The following is an 18190-nucleotide window of genomic DNA, read 5'->3' as shown; positions in this document are numbered from 1 at the left end:
ATACTCGTCGCCAGTTGTTGTCTGCCTAACACAGATAAGACTGCACACAGGGAGGTTAAAGTAACAGTGACCTCAGTCTTTATTAAGACACTCCAGAGTGAGGAACAGGCCTTAGGGGCCGGCTTATATAGAGTGCTCCCAATGGATGCTGGGATCCCTTGGGACTTCAGGGGATGCACTCACTGGTGGCGGAACATGGTAGTGCATGCTTTACAGATACACAACACTCCCAAGTGGCTACCTGTGCTCTCAGCTTATCTGCCTTATTCGCTATACTCCTTGCATGGAAGTATATGCCATTTAGTACAGCCAGACCTTGTTGACTACTTTCTAGCCCTTGTTTCCTCTTTCCTTCAAATTCATTTTTGACATTTTTGCTTTCCAATTCCAGCTTTACTCCCCTCCCTACGGAATTTATTCTCAGGTTCCCATCACCTTGCCAAGCTAGTTGAAACCCTCCCCAACAGAATTAGCAACCCCCCTCCCCTGCGAGGATATTGTTTGAGGTTTGTCCTGTCCGGCTTGTACAAGACCCACCTCCCCCAGAAGTGGTCCCAATGCCTCAGGAATCTAAAGCCCTCCCGCCTGCACCATCTCTCCAGCCACACATTCATCTGCCCTATCCTCCTATTTCTATACTCACTAGCTCGTGGCACTGGAAGTAATCTGGAGATTACTACCTTTGACGTTCTGTTTTTTAATCTCTCTCCTAGCTGCATAAAGTCTGCCTGCAGGACCTCATCCCTCTTTCTACCTATGTTATTGGTACCGATGTGGACCACGGCCTCTGGCTGTTCACCCTCTCCCCGCAGAATGCCCTGCAGCCGCTCAGTGACATCCTTGGCCCTGGCACCAGGGAGAAAACATACCATCCTGCAGTCACGTCTGCGGCCGCAGAAACGCCTGTCTGCTCCCCCGACTATTGAATCCCCTACCACTATAGCTCTTCCCTTCATCTTCCTCCTCCCCTGTGCAGCTCAGCCACCCGTGGTGCTGTGGACTTGGCTCTGGCTGCACTCCCCAGAGCCACCACCAGAGGCATCGGTACTCAGAAGAGAATATCGGTTGGAGAGCGAGATGGACTCAGGGGACTCCTGCACTACCTGCCTTGTCCTCCTCTTCTGTCTGCTGGTCACCCACTCCCTCTCTGCCTGCACACTCTTAAGCTGCGGGGTGACCACCTCTAGAGACGTGCTGTCCATGTAGCTCTCTGCCTCACGGATGCACCACAGTGACTCCAGCCGCTGCTCAAGCTCTAAAACGTGGAGCTCGAGTTGGTGCAGCTGGAGACACCTCCTGCACACATGGTCGTCCAGACTGCGTGAAGTGTCTACAACGTCCCACATGCCACAGGATGTGCAGTCCACGGGAATGAGCTGCCCTGCCATCCCTCCAGTTAGACTTGGAACTATCAAGCAAAAATATAATATATACATATAATCCAATACAATATAGTATTAAAACAGAGGTCAGTTCACAAGGACCTTTAATCGTTACTTGCAGGTGATTGACAGGTGACCGCACAGAGTGTGGGAAGGGTGGCTGCCGCCATATTGTGTGTGTGTGTGTGTGTGTGTGTCTCACAGCCGCCATATTGTGTGTGTAGTTCCTGTATGGCTCAGAGGCATGGACTATGTACAGTAGACACCTGAAGTCGCTGGAGAAATACCACCAACGATGTCTCCGCAAGATTTTACAAATCCCCTGGGAGGACAGACGCACCAACATTAGCGTCCTCGACCAGGCCAACATCCCCAGCATTGAAGCACTGACCACACTCGATCAGCTCCGTTGAGCAGGCCACATTGTCCGCATGCCTGACACGAGACTCCCAAAGCAAGCGCTCTACTCGGAACTCCTTTGTGGCAAACGAGCCAAAGGTGGGCAGAGGAAACGTTTCAAGGACATCTGCAAAGCCTCCCTGATAAAGTGCAACATCCCCACCGACACCTGGGAGTACCTGGCCAAAGTCCCGAAGTGGAGGAAGAGCATCCGGGAGGGCGCTGAGCACCTCGAGTCTCATCGTCGAGAGCATGCAGAAATCAAGCGCAGGCAGCAGAAAGAGCGTGTGGCAAACTAGTCCCACCCACCCTTACCTTCAACGACTATCTGTCCCACCTGTGACAGGGACTGTGGTTCTCGTATTGGACTGTACAGCCACCTAAGGACTCATTTTTAGAGTGGAAGCAACATTCCAAAGGACCGCCTCAGAACGCCATATTGTGTGTGTCTCAGAGCTGAGCTGGTCTCTGGTGAGCCGCCATATTGTGTGTGTCTCAGGTCCGCCATATTGTGTGTGTCTCAGAACTGGTCTCTAGGGAGCCGCCATATTGTGTGTGTCTCAGGTCCGCCATATTGTGTGTGTCTCAGAACTGGTCTCTGGTGAGCCGCCATATTGTGTGTGTCTGAGAGCTGGTCTCTAGTGAGCCGCTATATTGTGTGTGTCTCAGAGCCGGTGGAGGCGACGCCGGGAGGATGAGGTCGGTGAGGAGAGTGAATTCTGCGCTCGCAAACCTCGCCGTAAGTGTGTCCCTTTCTGCATGCTGGTGAGCGCCGTCATGTATGTGTAGAGCCGCAAACGGAACATGAAGGGTCACCCCGCTGTGAGGTGAGGTGCGGCCTAGCCCGGTGTCCGCTCGGTTCCGGGAGCGGGGCCTCGCCCTCTTTCCCGCCGGGGACTCGATCCGCAATCGGTCATCCTCACCATCCACCGCCCGGCCGTGAGCTGCGGCCGGAGCCGGAGTGTGGGTGAGCGGGGCTGTGCGGGCCCTGTGCGGCCTGAAGGTCACCCAGCGCTGGCTGGATGCGGGACTCCCGCTCCCGCTCTGCTCACTCACAGCCGCCGGGAGCCCCCAATCCTCCCATCCGCATCATCTCCAATGCAAGGTCTTTAAAACAAATATGCATTGCTAGATATCCGCAGTCCCCAAATACCACTGGTACCCGTGTCGGATTTTGACATTGCAAAGGTTATTGTGATGTGTCAATGGTGCACAATCCCTACAACCCATATCTTTGATGCAAAGTGATATTTATATCTGAGGATTAAATAGCAATAACTGTGTTCATTGGTCAATAATCGCATTATATAACATATTAAGGTAATAAATAGAGGAATAACAATCTTGGTGAAAAGAGAACCCCACTCTCCCCAAACCATAACTCAGATTCTCGCAGCTGCAGACCTGATGTTTCTAATTTCTAATTTAGTGATGGTTGTGGGTGTGGGTCTCTTCACCAAGATTGTTGTTCCTCTATTATCGTAATATTTGTTATATACTGTGATTATTGATCAATAAACACAGTTCTTGCTTTTAATCCTCAGATATAAATGTCACTTTGCATCAAAAATTTAAACATGCTGTCTCAATTTCACCGTGACCGCTTCAAGTCAAAAAAAGGCAAAGACAGAGAGTCACAAAGTCATATAAATGGGTTATATATAGGGACATTCAATACATATTCGGTCACAGTTGGAATATTGCATACAGTTCTGGGCACCTCATTATAGGAAGGATATTAGAGCCCTAAAAAGGGGTCAGTGAACATTCACTAGAATGAGGTATTTTGGTTAAAAAAAAATGAGGAGAGGACATATAAACTAAATGGTACAATCCTAAAGGAGGTGCAGAAACAGAGAGACCTGGAGGTAAGTGTGCATAAATTGTTGAAGGTAGCAAGGCAGGTTGAGATAGAAGTTAAAAAGGCTTATGGGATTCTTGGCTTCATAAATAGAGGTATAGAGTACAAAAGTGTGGAAATTATGATGTATAAAACACTGCTTCAGCCCCAACTGGAGTATTGTGTCTAATTCTGGGTACCGCACTTTCTCCTTGGAGCAGAGAAAAGGTTGAGAGGAGATTTGATAGAGGTTTTCAAAATCATGAGGGGTCTGGACAGGATAGATAGAGAGAAACTGATTCCATTGGTGGAAGGGTTGAGAACCTGAGGACACAGATTTAAGGTGATTGGCAAAAGAATCAAAGGCGACGTAGGAAAAAACTTTTTAACGCAGTGAGTGGTTAAGATCTGGAATGCCCTGCCTGAAAGGGTGGTGGAGGCAGACTCAATACTATCTATCAAATGGGAATAGGATAAGTATCTTAAGGAAAAAAAATTGCAGGGCTATGGGGAAAGGGTGGGGTAGTGGGAGTAGCTGAGAGTTAACAAGGGCTTGACTGGCTGAATGGCCGCCTTCCGTGCTGTAATCATTCTATGATTCTATGAATGATATCAGGTTATACTTTGAAGAAAGGCTGCAAAAATTGAACTGGAGCACGGAAGGTTAAGGGGCATCGATCTTGTAGAGATTTACAAAATTGTGGAAAAATTTTGAGGGTAAACAGTGAAAGTTAGTTTCTGTTGGTTGTCAGATCAGTAATGAGTGGACATAGACTCAGGGGTGTCACTAGAAGGAGAGGGAAGTTAGGAATTATTTCACGTCGAGGTTCATTAAGACAAGGAACAACAAGTGGTTATTGAGGCAGGATTATAATATTGTTTAAAAGAGAATTAGATAGGGGAAAAAACAGCCTACAGCTCCTGTTGATTCAAAGTGGGTTAATTTCAATAACTGGATTATTTGAGTGAATAAGTAATTTGTTTTGTCATGCAAATTAAGACTTTGAATTGCCGGAGTAGACCATAATAAAAAGGAGATTGGACTCGATAGCCTCGGTTGAATAGCTAGCATCCAGCACAGGCACGATGGGCTGAATGGTCTCCTGCACTGTCAGTTCTATGATTCGGGTTTATTTTTTAAGGATGATAGATCTTTGATGACTCGTAACTGACAGGTGAAAATCATACCAATATCACTTTAAAAGCTTATTTAACAAGGTGAAGACCGAACTAGTTTAAAACCCCTAGTTGTGGTGCAGCACAGTATTGTGCCGTGGAATGGTATTCATGTACTGTGTTGAGTTCCTGTGCCGAAGTCTGCACTGCAAAGAGGAGCTGAGGGATGCCAGATGGAGAGCTATCCCTGGGCCACCTCTTGGGCAGCTCCTGCTCAGAACCGCAGTGGTGGAGACTTCAGCAGGACCCGTCACCCAGTTTCCAGTGTGGGCCTGGAAAAGTAGCAGAAGATTGAACAATTGCAGCAGTACCAGAGTTTTTTTTGGAGAACAGTTTGTGTTCTGTATTGTACTGATAACTATTAGAAGTTTAACACTCATGGGTTATAATCAGTGAACGATCGGCTTGCCCCAGAGTTTGGATTGGGATTGTTTTCAATCACCAGATAGATGGAGCTTTAGTTTTGTTTCCCCCATTATTTAAATCCAACAACAACAACATACTGTATTTATATAGCACCTTTAACGTAGTGAAACACCCCAAGGCGCTTCACAGGAGTATTATGCGATAAAAATTTGTCACTGAGCCGCATAAGTAGAAATTAGCGCAGGTGACCAAAAGCTTGGTCAAAGAAGTATGTTTGAAGGAGGATAGAGAGACGGAGAGGATTTAGGCAGAGAGTTCCAGAGCTTGGGGCCCAGGCAACAGAAGGCATGGCCACCAATGGTTGAGCGATTATAATCAGGGATGTTCCATATTAAAAACAAATGATCAAAACTTTCATCCAAGTATCCAGGGCAGAGGGCCTAGCCTTTCAGAAACCTTTCCACCGATTGACGCTTGTGTGATTTTTTTGATTTCAGACAAGGAGGCTTTATTCACTCAAAGCTGCGCTGAAGAATGAGGTTACACCAGCTGCAGAGAAACGAAACCTTCCACCTCAGGAGCTACAGGTCAGTGAACGCTAGTTGCGTCTTCTCCAGAAGTGTGATTCCACCTTGACCATCCTTTTTGAGCGAGGCCTCTCCAAGGCATCAAGGCTCGTACCATTCTGAGCAGATTGGCCTCAGAAGATGTCCATGGAGGAGCCCCCGCATATGGTGTCAGCTGTGGCTCAGTGGGTAAGCACTCTCTCTCGCCTCTTGAGTCAGAAGGTTGTGGGTTCGAGTAACACTCCAGGGACTCGAGCACATAAATCTAGGCCGACACTCCGTGCAGTACTGAGGGAGCGCTGCACTGTCAGAGGTGCCGTCTTTCAGATGAGACGTTAAACCGAGGCCCCGTCTGCTCTGGCAGGTAAAAGATCCCATGACAATATTTCACAGAAGAGAAGGGGAGTTATCCCCGGTGTCCTGGGCCAATATTTATCCCTCAATCAGCATAACACAAACAGATTATCTGGTCATTATCACATTGCTGTGTGTGGGAGCTTGCTGCGCGCAAGTTGGCAGTAACATGCTTTGAGACGTCTGGTAGTCGTGAAAGGTGCTATATAAATGCAAGTCTTTCTTGTAGCAGTTCTACATGCCACTGAGGTTGCTTGTGGCCTGTGCATTCTCTCTTGCTACGATCCTAATGATGCATTCAATTTGCTCTTTAAGAACCTTGGCGTAGCCGACACAAGAACATAAGAATAGGCATTTGATAATGTGCCACATAATAGGCTTGCCAGCGAAGTTGAAACCCGTGGAATAAAAGGGACAGTGGCAGCATGGATACGGAATTGGCTCAGTGACAGGAAACAGAGAGTAGTGGTGGATGATCGATTTTTAGACTGGAGGAAGGTATACAGCGGTGTTCCCCAGGGGTCGGTACTGGGACCACTGCTTTTCTCGAGATATATTAATGACTTGGATGTGGGTGTACAAGGTACAATTTCGAAATTTGCAAATGACACAAAACATGGAAGTATAGTGGACAGTGAGGAGGAGAGGGATGGACTTTAAGAAGACATAGACAGGCTGGTGGAATGGGCGGACACGTGGCAGATGAAGTTTAACGCAGAAAAGTGCGAAGTGATACATTTTGGTAGGAAGAACGAGGAGGCAGTATAAACTAAAGGGGGAGCATGAACAGAGACCTGGGGGTATGTGTGCACAAATCGTTGAAGGTGGCAGGGTAGGTTGAGAAAGCGGTTAAAAAACTGTTCCCATTTGCGGAAGGGTTGAGAACCAGACGACACAGATTTAAGGTGATTGGCAGAAGAACCAAAGGTGTCATGAAGAAAAAAGTTTTTATGCAGCGAGTGGTTAGGATCTGGAATGCGCTGCCTGAGTGGGTGGTGGAGGCAGACTCAATCGTGGCTTTCAAAAGGGAATTGGATAAATACTTGAAGGAAAATAAATTGCAGGGCTACAGGGAAAGGGCGGGGGAATGGGACTGGCTCTTGCAGAGAGCCAGCACAGGACGAATGGCCTCCTCCTGTGGTGTAACCATTCTAGGATTCTATGAAATTGGAGCAGGAGTAGGCCCATACGGCCCTTCGAGCCTGCTCCGCCATTCAATAACATAATGGCTGAACTTCTACCTCAACTCCATTTTCCTGCCCGATTGCCATGTTCCTTGATTCCCTTAGTGCCCAAATGTCTGTTGATCTCAGTATTGAATATACTCTACAACTGAGCACTCTCGGCTCTCGGCCTTCTGGGGTAGAGAACTCCAAAGATTCACCACCCTGAGTGAAGACATTTCTTCTCATCTCAGTCCTAAATGGCCGACTCTTTATCCTGAGTCTCCTATTTCCTACATTACAACAGTGACTACACTCCAAAAGTACCTAATTGATTGTGAAGCATTTTGAGACATCCAGTGGTCATGAAAGGCGCTTTATAAATCCAAGTCTTTCTTTCTTTATGACTAGACCTGAGCATTTGTACCTTTTTTAATTGCTGTTCACAATATCCAGAAGAAACATTTTTTAAGATGGTTTGGGCAGTTAAATGTCAATTCCTGCGGGCTCAGTTCAATGATCCAGTGAGTCGCTGAGACCTGTAGATCAGAAGGACCCAGGTTCCACGTTCAGCCAGAGTCCGAATTGGATCACAGCTATAGCTTTTCAACTCCCTCACTCTCGAGGCTTGCATGTGAAGATGGGCCATTGGGGCGAGATACCAGAGGGAGCATGGGACTACCCGGTGAGGAATCGGTACTTTCAGGGCAAGAAGGGAGGGAGACACATTCGCAAGGAATATCAATTGCAATGTAACTTTAGAAGAAATACCTTGCTTTGAGCTAAACCGCGGCACCATCTGCCTGTCCTGATGATGTAAGTGCATCCTTCACGTCCTCAAGATGGCCCCAAGTACTTCACATCTGGTGAATTTCTTTTGAAGTGTAGTCATTGTTGTAATGTTTGCGCACAGCAAGCTCCCACAATCAGCAGTGAGATGAACAGCCAGATATTTTGTTTGTTGGTAACGTTGGATAAATGTTGGCCAGGGCATTGGGAGAACTCCCCGGCTCTTCTTCGAACAGGCATACAGGGCCTCAGTGTAATCCAAAAGACAGCACCTCTGACAAAGCAGCACTCGCGCTCAGTATTGCCCTGATGTGTCAGCCCAGATTATGTGCTCTAATCCCGGGAGGTAAGTTTTTCCTTCACTGTCCAGTTACTAAATAGGACTGCAGTCCTACTGTGTTATACATGTGGTATTTTCCAGTGTGTCAGAAGATACAGTGGTATTGAAACACCACCTAGTGGCCACAGCTTGCAACTACTGTGTTACTGGGACCTGTTTACATTGGGGAATTCCCACTATAGCTTATTAAATAAGCATTTACAGTGTTAAATGTTGAGATAACTGTAAAAGGCGAGTCCAAAAATCATGACAACAGGAAATTAAGTTTTTGGATAGGAAATGTGTGTATTTTCAGGATTTAAAATTTAATACAGGTAATCAAGATTTTACGGGAACTCAATTTTTCTCCAACAGGTGTCCAAATTGCCAAGTGGGTTGGTTATCGCCTCCCTGGAGAACTACTCACCAACCTCAAAGATTGGTGTCTATATAAAGGCGGGCAGCAGGTATGAGAGTGCCAATAACTTGGGCATCACGCATGCCCTTCGTTTGGCAGCAAACATGGTAAGTAAAGTTTAACAGAAAACTTAGCACTTTGAACAGCTCTTCACCTGTGCAATGCTTTTTCAAGATGTCTTTCTTGATTTGCCATTTGCTTCAAATCCTAGAGAATTAACTGGACATAGATATTATGTTTACTCTCGCTACCCTGAGTGGGGCAAATTGCTTTAAACAGTCCAATTGAAGTGAATGGTTAGCAGTTATATTTGAGTGGTTAAAGCCTGTTACTTGATGTCATGAGGGAATACTCCCCTCCCCCACCCACCCCCACACTGCCAATATGCCCATAATTTCCCGATGACGCTTATTCTTCCTGGCATACATTCCACTGATGCCGGCAGTTCTCTGGCACCCCACCCAAGGCCATGTGTTTTGTCAGACAGTGAATGTTGGCAGGCTATTCAACTGTCTTGTGCATCACAGCAAAGTCTAATCATGGCCTCACCTGATGTCCTTACATGCACACTTTCCAGCAGGAATCACTGGATATTGGTCAGGAATCACTGGATATTGGTCAGGAATCACTGGATATTGGTCAGGAGCAGGAATCGCTGGGTATTGATCAGGGGCAGGAATCACTGGGTATTGATCAGGGGCCAGAATCGCTGGGTATTGATCAGGGACAGGATTCGCTGGATATTGATCAGGGGCAGGATTCGCTGGATATTGATCAGGGGCAGGAATCGCTGGGTATTGATCAGGGGCAGGAATCACTGGGTATTGATCAGGGGCCAGAATCGCTGGGTATTGATCAGGGACAGGATTCGCTGGATATTGATCAGGGGCAGGATTCGCTGGATATTGATCAGGGGCAGGAATCGCTGCATATTGATCAGGGGCAGGAATCGCTGGGTATTGATCAGGGGCAGGAATCACTGGGTATTGATCAGGGGCCAGAATCGCTGGGTATTGATCAGGGACAGGATTCGCTGGATATTGATCAGGGGCAGGATTCGCTGGATATTGATCAGGGGCAGGATTCGCTGGATATTGATCAGGGGCAGGATTCGCTGGATATTGATCAGGGGCAGGATTCGCTGGATATTGATCAGGGGCAGGATTCGCTGGATATTGATCAGGGGCAGGATTCGCTGGATATTGATCAGGGGCAGGATTCGCTGGATATTGATCAGGGGCAGGATTCGCTGGATATTGATCAGGGGCAGGATTCGCTGCATATTGATCAGGGGCAGGATTCGCTGCATATTGATCAGGGGCAGGATTCGCTGGATATTGATCAGGGGCAGGATTCGCTGGATATTGATCAGGGGCAGGATTCGCTGGATATTGATCAGGGGCAGGATTCGCTGGATATTGATCAGGGGCAGGATTCGCTGGATATTGATCAGGGGCAGGATTCGCTGGATATTGATCAGGGGCAGGATTCGCTGGATATTGATCAGGGGCAGGATTCGCTGGATATTGATCAGGGGCAGGATTCGCTGCATATTGATCAGGGGCAGGATTCGCTGCATATTGATCAGGGGCAGGATTCGCTGCATATTGATCAGGGGCAGGATTCGCTGCATATTGATCAGGGGCAGGATTCGCTGCATATTGATCAGGGGCAGGATTCGCTGCATATTGATCAGGGGCAGGATTCGCTGCATATTGATCAGGGGCAGGATTCGCTGCATATTGATCAGGGGCAGGATTCGCTGCATATTGATCAGGGGCAGGATTCGCTGCATATTGATCAGGGGCAGGATTCGCTGCATATTGATCAGGGGCAGGATTCGCTGCATATTGATCAGGGGCAGGATTCGCTGCATATTGATCAGGGGCAGGATTCGCTGCATATTGATCAGGGGCAGGATTCGCTGCATATTGATCAGGGGCAGGATTCGCTGCATATTGATCAGGGGCAGGATTCGCTGGATATTGATCAGGGGCAGGATTCGCTGGATATTGATCAGGGGCAGGATTCGCTGGATATTGATCAGGGGCAGGATTCGCTGGATATTGATCAGGGGCAGGATTCGCTGGATATTGATCAGGGGCAGGATTCGCTGGATATTGATCAGGGGCAGGATTCGCTGGATATTGATCAGGGGCAGGATTCGCTGGATATTGATCAGGGGCAGGATTCGCTGGATATTGATCACGGGCAGGATTCGCTGCATATTGATCAGGGGCAGGATTCGCTGGATATTGATCAGGGGCAGGATTCGCTGGATATTGATCAGGGGCAGGATTCGCTGGATATTGATCAGGGGCAGGATTCGCTGGATATTGATCAGGGGCAGGATTCGCTGGATATTGATCAGGGGCAGGATTCGCTGGATATTGATCAGGGGCAGGATTCGCTGGATATTGATCAGGGGCAGGATTCGCTGCATATTGATCAGGGGCAGGATTCGCTGCATATTGATCAGGGGCAGGATTCGCTGCATATTGATCAGGGGCAGGATTCGCTGCATATTGATCAGGGGCAGGATTCGCTGCATATTGATCAGGGGCAGGATTCGCTGCATATTGATCAGGGGCAGGATTCGCTGCATATTGATCAGGGGCAGGAATCGCTGCATATTGATCAGGGGCAGGATTCGCTGCATATTGATCAGGGGCAGGATTCGCTGCATATTGATCAGGGGCAGGATTCGCTGCATATTGATCAGGGGCAGGATTCGCTGCATATTGATCAGGGGCAGGATTCGCTGCATATTGATCAGGGGCAGGAATCGCTGCATATTGATCAGGGGCAGGAATCGCTGCATATTGATCAGGGGCAGGAATCGCTGCATATTGATCAGGGGCAGGAATCGCTGCATATTGATCAGGGGCAGGAATCGCTGCATATTGATCAGGGGCAGGAATCGCTGCATATTGATCAGGGGCAGGAATCGCTGCATATTGATCAGGGGCAGGAATCGCTGCATATTGATCAGGGGCAGGAATCGCTGCATATTGATCAGGGGCAGGAATCGCTGCATATTGATCAGGGGCAGGAATCGCTGCATATTGATCAGGGGCAGGAATCGCTGCATATTGATCAGGGGCAGGAATCGCTGCATATTGATCAGGGGCAGGAATCGCTGCATATTGATCAGGGGCAGGAATCGCTGCATATTGATCAGGGGCAGGAATCGCTGCATATTGATCAGGGGCAGGAATCGCTGGGTATTGATCAGGGGCAGGAATCACTGGGTATTGATCAGGGGCCAGAATCGCTGGGTATTGATCAGGGACAGGATTCGCTGGATATTGATCAGGGGCAGGATTCGCTGGATATTGATCAGGGGCAGGATTCGCTGGATATTGATCAGGGGCAGGATTCGCTGGATATTGATCAGGGGCAGGATTCGCTGGATATTGATCAGGGGCAGGATTCGCTGGATATTGATCAGGGGCAGGATTCGCTGGATATTGATCAGGGGCAGGATTCGCTGGATATTGATCAGGGGCAGGATTCGCTGGATATTGATCAGGGGCAGGATTCGCTGCATATTGATCAGGGGCAGGATTCGCTGCATATTGATCAGGGGCAGGATTCGCTGGATATTGATCAGGGGCAGGATTCGCTGGATATTGATCAGGGGCAGGATTCGCTGGATATTGATCAGGGGCAGGATTCGCTGGATATTGATCAGGGGCAGGATTCGCTGGATATTGATCAGGGGCAGGATTCGCTGGATATTGATCAGGGGCAGGATTCGCTGGATATTGATCAGGGGCAGGATTCGCTGGATATTGATCAGGGGCAGGATTCGCTGCATATTGATCAGGGGCAGGATTCGCTGCATATTGATCAGGGGCAGGATTCGCTGCATATTGATCAGGGGCAGGATTCGCTGCATATTGATCAGGGGCAGGATTCGCTGCATATTGATCAGGGGCAGGATTCGCTGCATATTGATCAGGGGCAGGATTCGCTGCATATTGATCAGGGGCAGGATTCGCTGCATATTGATCAGGGGCAGGATTCGCTGCATATTGATCAGGGGCAGGATTCGCTGCATATTGATCAGGGGCAGGATTCGCTGCATATTGATCAGGGGCAGGATTCGCTGCATATTGATCAGGGGCAGGATTCGCTGCATATTGATCAGGGGCAGGATTCGCTGCATATTGATCAGGGGCAGGATTCGCTGCATATTGATCAGGGGCAGGATTCGCTGGATATTGATCAGGGGCAGGATTCGCTGGATATTGATCAGGGGCAGGATTCGCTGGATATTGATCAGGGGCAGGATTCGCTGGATATTGATCAGGGGCAGGATTCGCTGGATATTGATCAGGGGCAGGAATCGCTGCATATTGATCAGGGGCAGGAATCGCTGCATATTGATCAGGGGCAGGAATCAATGCATATTGGTCAGGAATAGCTGGGTATTGATCAGGAGCAGGAATCGCTGGGCATTGATCAGGAGCAGGAATCGCTGGACATTGGTCAGGAGCAGGAATCACTGGATATTGATCAGGAGCAGTAATTACTGGGTATTGGAATCACTGGATATTGATCAGGGGCAGGAATCGCTGGGTATTGATCAGGAGCAGGAATCACTGGGTATTGATCAGGAGCAGAAATCACTGGGTATTGATCAGGAGCAGGAATCACTGGGTATTGATCAGGAGCAGGAATCACTGGATATTGACCAGGGGCATGAATCGCTGGGTATTGATCAGGGGCATGAATCGCTGGATATTGATCAGGAGCAGGAGTGACTGGGTATTGATCAGGGGCAGGAATCCTGGCTGATTTTCTTTCAATGCTGCTAATGATTTTGTAAAGTTTAGTTTCTGTATACAGTAACACAGCGGGACATGTTTTCAGGCAACAATACAATTTGGGATCAGGATGCATTGGTTAACTTCACAAACTGTTGTGTAGTATTGCTGCCTTGAAACATGCTCCTGGCTGTGCATTCTCCTATATGTTGCGCACAGTAGCTATCGGTTGTTCCCTCAGCAAAGTGTGATTTCTGCAACGCACTGAACTCTCCAGCTGCCGTTCTTGCATCCCTGAAGCACTTTTCGTAGAGATTGATTTTGTAAAGTCTTAAAAAAATGGAAATTTTATAAATTGTTAAATTTAGAGTACGGTATCAACCGTACTCATTTCGTTTTAACCAAAGCTTGTTCTGTTTTACAGACCACGAAGGGAGCTTCGTCATTCAGAATAACCCGTGGCATAGAAGCTGTTGGTGGCAGCCTGAGGTAAATGTACTTAGTTTCAAGTTTTCTGCTGAATTTCTGTAGTCGCTAGGTGAGAAGTACCTCTGCTGGGAAGTGCATCCCTTTCCCTCATGGGCAGCATCAGGCAGTGCTGGCTCAGTGCGTAGCGCTCTCGCCTTTGAGTCAGAAGGTCGTGTGTTCAAGTCCTACTCCAAAGACTTCAGCACATAATTCAGGTTGACACTCGCAGCTCAGTACTGAGGGAGTGCTGCACTGTCGGAGTTGCCGTCTTTCGGATGAGATGTTCAACCAAGTCCCCGTCTTCCTTCACAGGTGGACAGAAAAGATCCCACGGTATTATTCAAAGAAGAGCAGGGGCGTTCTGCCCGGTGTCCTGGCCAATATTTAGCCCTCAACCAACATCACTTTAAAAAAAAAAAAACTTCTTATTTGGTAATTATCACATTGCTGTTTGTGCTGTTTACTGTGCACAAATTGGCTGCCGCTTTTCCCTACATTACAGCAGTGACTACACTCCAAAAGTACTTCATTGGCTGTAAAGCGCTTTGGGATGGCCTGACTTGTTGTCCTTTCTAGTCCTGGGGTTAGATATTACATGGGCCAGAACAAAATCTCCCTGTGCTCTGCGACTGCCAGCGATACATTATATTTCCAGAGTGCTTCCCTATGGCGGCTATTCTTTGCACCAGTTTAATGAGACATGTCTTTCTGTGGTGGGCTCATGATCGAAACTGGCCAATCTCATCTCACATAGGACCCTGACAGGCAGCACACACTGGCACCATGTGCGCACCACCTCGACTCACAGCTTTTAATTCCAAATAGATCACATCCAATTAGTGCAACTAGGAATATCTGCACAATCATTAGTCAATTTGAAGTGAATATTTGTTTCGTGGAACTCCTCTTGAGTGTCCATTGCAAGAAAGGTTTAATACCCCTTCATTTAAATCCGCTTCTCGTCAAAGCTGCAGGTTTCTGTGTCCAACCCATCTGTGCACAGTTATAGAAAATAAAACCGTGCCTCTTTTAATGCTGAAAATATTCTTCTATACCTCCATAAATGTTTTGAATGGCCCAGCAAGCATTTTGAATTTGATGTGTGGCCGGTTGATCCATTGCTAGAAACGTGTTTACAATGTCATCTCTTGAGCTTCAGCTGACTTTAGTTTATTTCACCCAGAAAATTACCGACCATTTCTGCTTTTGCAGCGTGACCTCTACGAGGGACAACATGATCTATTCGGTGGAATGTATGCGAGACTATGTGTGAGTATTGGGCCAGTTCCACGGGCTGCCTCTGCAGTTCACACCATGTCGGTCATTCTGAAGGTTGAGGTTTTACACAAACTGATGGTTAAAGCATAAGGAACAGGAGGAGGCCATTCAGCCCCTCAAGCCTGTTCCACCATTCAATGAAATTGTGGCTGATCTGTATCCTAACACCATCCACCTGCCTTGGCTCCATAGCCTTTTATACCCTTGCCAACAAAATCCTAGTGATCTCGGGATTAAAATTATTAATTGAACTAGCATCTACTGGTTTCATTTGATTATATTCTTTCAAGTTTTAACATAAGCCTCGATTGATTCTACATCATCATCCTCTTTTGTTAGGTGGACTGTTCAGTACCAAGTGGTACAAGAGCTGATGGTTTGTTGATGACACACACGCAAACTTGCACACCGAACTATCGTAACTCTAACCTCTTGCCCTGGCTCACACCCATATCTATATCTATTTTATGGTTTTTAATTTTCTCTCCCCCGCCCCCCACCCCACCCCCCTCTGATACACTTGGGACATTTTCCATGTTATTTTCTGCGCAATATAAATGTAAGTTGTTGCGGATATCTAACTCTTGAATTCTTCCCGCACCCCCCCCCCCCCCCCCTGCAGTGACACTGTAATGGAGTATTTGATCAATGTTACTGCTGCCCAGGAATTTCGGCCGTGGGAACTATCGGAGCTCCCACCAAAGCTGAAAGTGGACAGAGCAATCGCCTTTCAGAACCCACAAATAGGTGAGATCGAAAAACATGTGTCGGACAGATATTAAAACAAATGGTTTGCGATGCTGATGTTGATGGTAAATCAGTCTTGTCGCAGCACTGCTCCCAGACCTCCGCTGGAGCCGCTGTTTATTGGCAGCCGGGGTGAGCTGCCTAGTGAGGACTCTCGAGCTCTGCTTAGGTCGAGGTTCCTTGCAGATTGAGGCATTAAACGTGGATCTATAGGGTGCAGGTAGCTGGTCCTCCCAGCACACAGCTCCACCATGTTGCCTGGACTGGAGAATTTTAGCTGTGAGGAAAGATTGGATAGGCTGGGGTTGTTTTCCTTGGAACAGAGGAGGCTGAGGGAAGACCTTATTGAGGTATATAAAATTATAAGGGGCCTAGATAGAGTGGATAGGAAGGACCTATTTCCCTTAGCAGAGGGGTCAACAACTAGGGGGCATAGATTTAAAGCAATTGGTAGAAGGTTTAGAGGGGAGTTGAGGGGAAATTGCTTCACCCAGAGGGTGGTGGGGGTCTGGAACCCACTGCCTGAAAGGGTGGTAGAGGCAGAAACTCTCTCCACATTTAAAAAATACTTGGATGTGCACATAACCTACAGCGCTACGGACCAAGAGCTAGAAAGTGGGATTCGGCTGGTTAGCTCTATCAGCCGTTGTGGACACGATGGGCCGAAATGGCCTCCTTCCGTGCTGTAAATTTCTATAATTCTATGATTCGCCACAGCACGCATCAGTAATTTTATTGCAATCACCCCCCCCCCCCCCCCCCCCCAAGATGCCTCAGTGATGCAATGTACAGGGGACTCCTTGCAAATATAACAGAGTCCCTGTAACTCAATAACTGCTAAGGCAGTGTCGCGTACCCAAACAAAAACATAAATGTTTTAGCAGAGGAAGAGGCCTTTGGTGCCTGCACTGAATTCAGGCCCCTCTCGGAGGTTGTTTTTAAAATTTATTTTTATTCATCCAGCACAGGCACGATGGGCCAAATGGTCTCCTCCTGTGCTGTATCATTCTATGATTCATTCTTGGGATGTGGGCATCGCCAGCAAGGCCGACATTTATTGCCGATCCCTGGTTGCCCTTGAGAAGATGGTGGTGAGCTGCCGCCTTGAACTGCTGCAGTCCGTGTGGTGAATGTACTCCCGACAGTGCTGTTGAGGAGTGAGTTCCAGGATTTTGACCCAGGGACGATGAAAGAGCTGCAAGTGTCAGTAATTTGACGTTGGGCCAGAATGATACAGAACTTGACCACAGGCAAAGGACCGTGAGCTGTAGTGTTCATATGGAATATGCTGCAAACTAGAATGGCTAGAAATAGCTGCTCTTTTTTACTTACTATATTTTGTCAGTCTTCTGTTGTTAGTAACCACATACTGTTAGTTAGAATGTGGAACTTGTTACCACATGGAGTAGTTGAGGCAAATGGCGTGGATGCATTTAAGGGGATGCTCGGTAAGTACATGAGATAGAAAGGAGGAGAAGAATATGCTGATAGGGTTAGACGACGTGGGGTGAGAGGAGGCATAGACCAGTTGGGCCGAATGGCTTGTTTCTGTGCTGTACATTGTATGTGATAATGCCTCAGGGGAGTAATTCTGTGTTCTCGCTTGTGGAAACAATCTTGATTTCCTGGCATCTATCCGTCCAGCAGTCAGATGTGGGAAGTAAGTGTATTTGATGATTTTTTTTTGGTAGGTGTTCTGGAGAACCTGCATTCAGTTGCATACCGTAATGCCCTGAGCAACCCCCTCTATTGTCCTAGTTTTATGATTGGTCAGCACACAACAGAGCAGGTAAGAATAAAATACAAAATAGTCTCCACAAAGAATTTTTTTTTTAACGAAACAAAACATTGTTGATTGTTTCTAATATGTCCCCATAATGTCTTCACAGCTGCACGAGTTTGTGCAAAACAATTTTACAAGTGGAAGGATGGCTCTCGTAGGGTTGGGTAAGTGTTCAATTAGAATAATAAGTTTTCAGTGTTTCTTTTTGTGTGTCTCCTCATCCTTCACAGCCTCGACCCTCTCTGCCTCTGATACCTCCAGCCCTACAACCCTCCAAGATACCTGCGCCCCTCCAATTCTGTTCTCTTGTGCATCCCTGATTTTCATCACTCCACCAGTGGGGGAGGGAAGGGGGGGTGGGAGGGAGAGG

The 18190-nt window shown here is 47.6% G+C and overlaps 1 protein-coding gene across 1 annotated transcript; it reads left to right on the top strand.

Annotated features, from left to right (window-relative positions):
* Positions 1-2383: 2383 nt before the first annotated feature.
* LOC139249585 (cytochrome b-c1 complex subunit 2, mitochondrial-like) lies at positions 2384-17984 on the top strand (the record flags this gene model as incomplete). Its single annotated transcript, XM_070872524.1, has 8 exons — positions 2384-2520; positions 5661-5750; positions 8730-8879; positions 13969-14033; positions 15225-15281; positions 15913-16037; positions 17729-17826; positions 17927-17984. Coding segments are annotated over exons 1-8 (688 nt in total), but the record flags the coding sequence as incomplete, so codon positions are not given.
* Between the last annotated feature and the right edge of the window lie 206 nt (positions 17985-18190).

Source organism: Pristiophorus japonicus, unplaced genomic scaffold, assembly GCF_044704955.1.
Source record: "Pristiophorus japonicus isolate sPriJap1 unplaced genomic scaffold, sPriJap1.hap1 HAP1_SCAFFOLD_3270, whole genome shotgun sequence".
Classification (NCBI taxonomy): Eukaryota; Metazoa; Chordata; class Chondrichthyes; family Pristiophoridae; genus Pristiophorus; species Pristiophorus japonicus.
The sequence above is the reverse complement of the archived record's forward strand: the minus strand, read 5'-3'. Positions and strand labels throughout refer to the sequence as shown.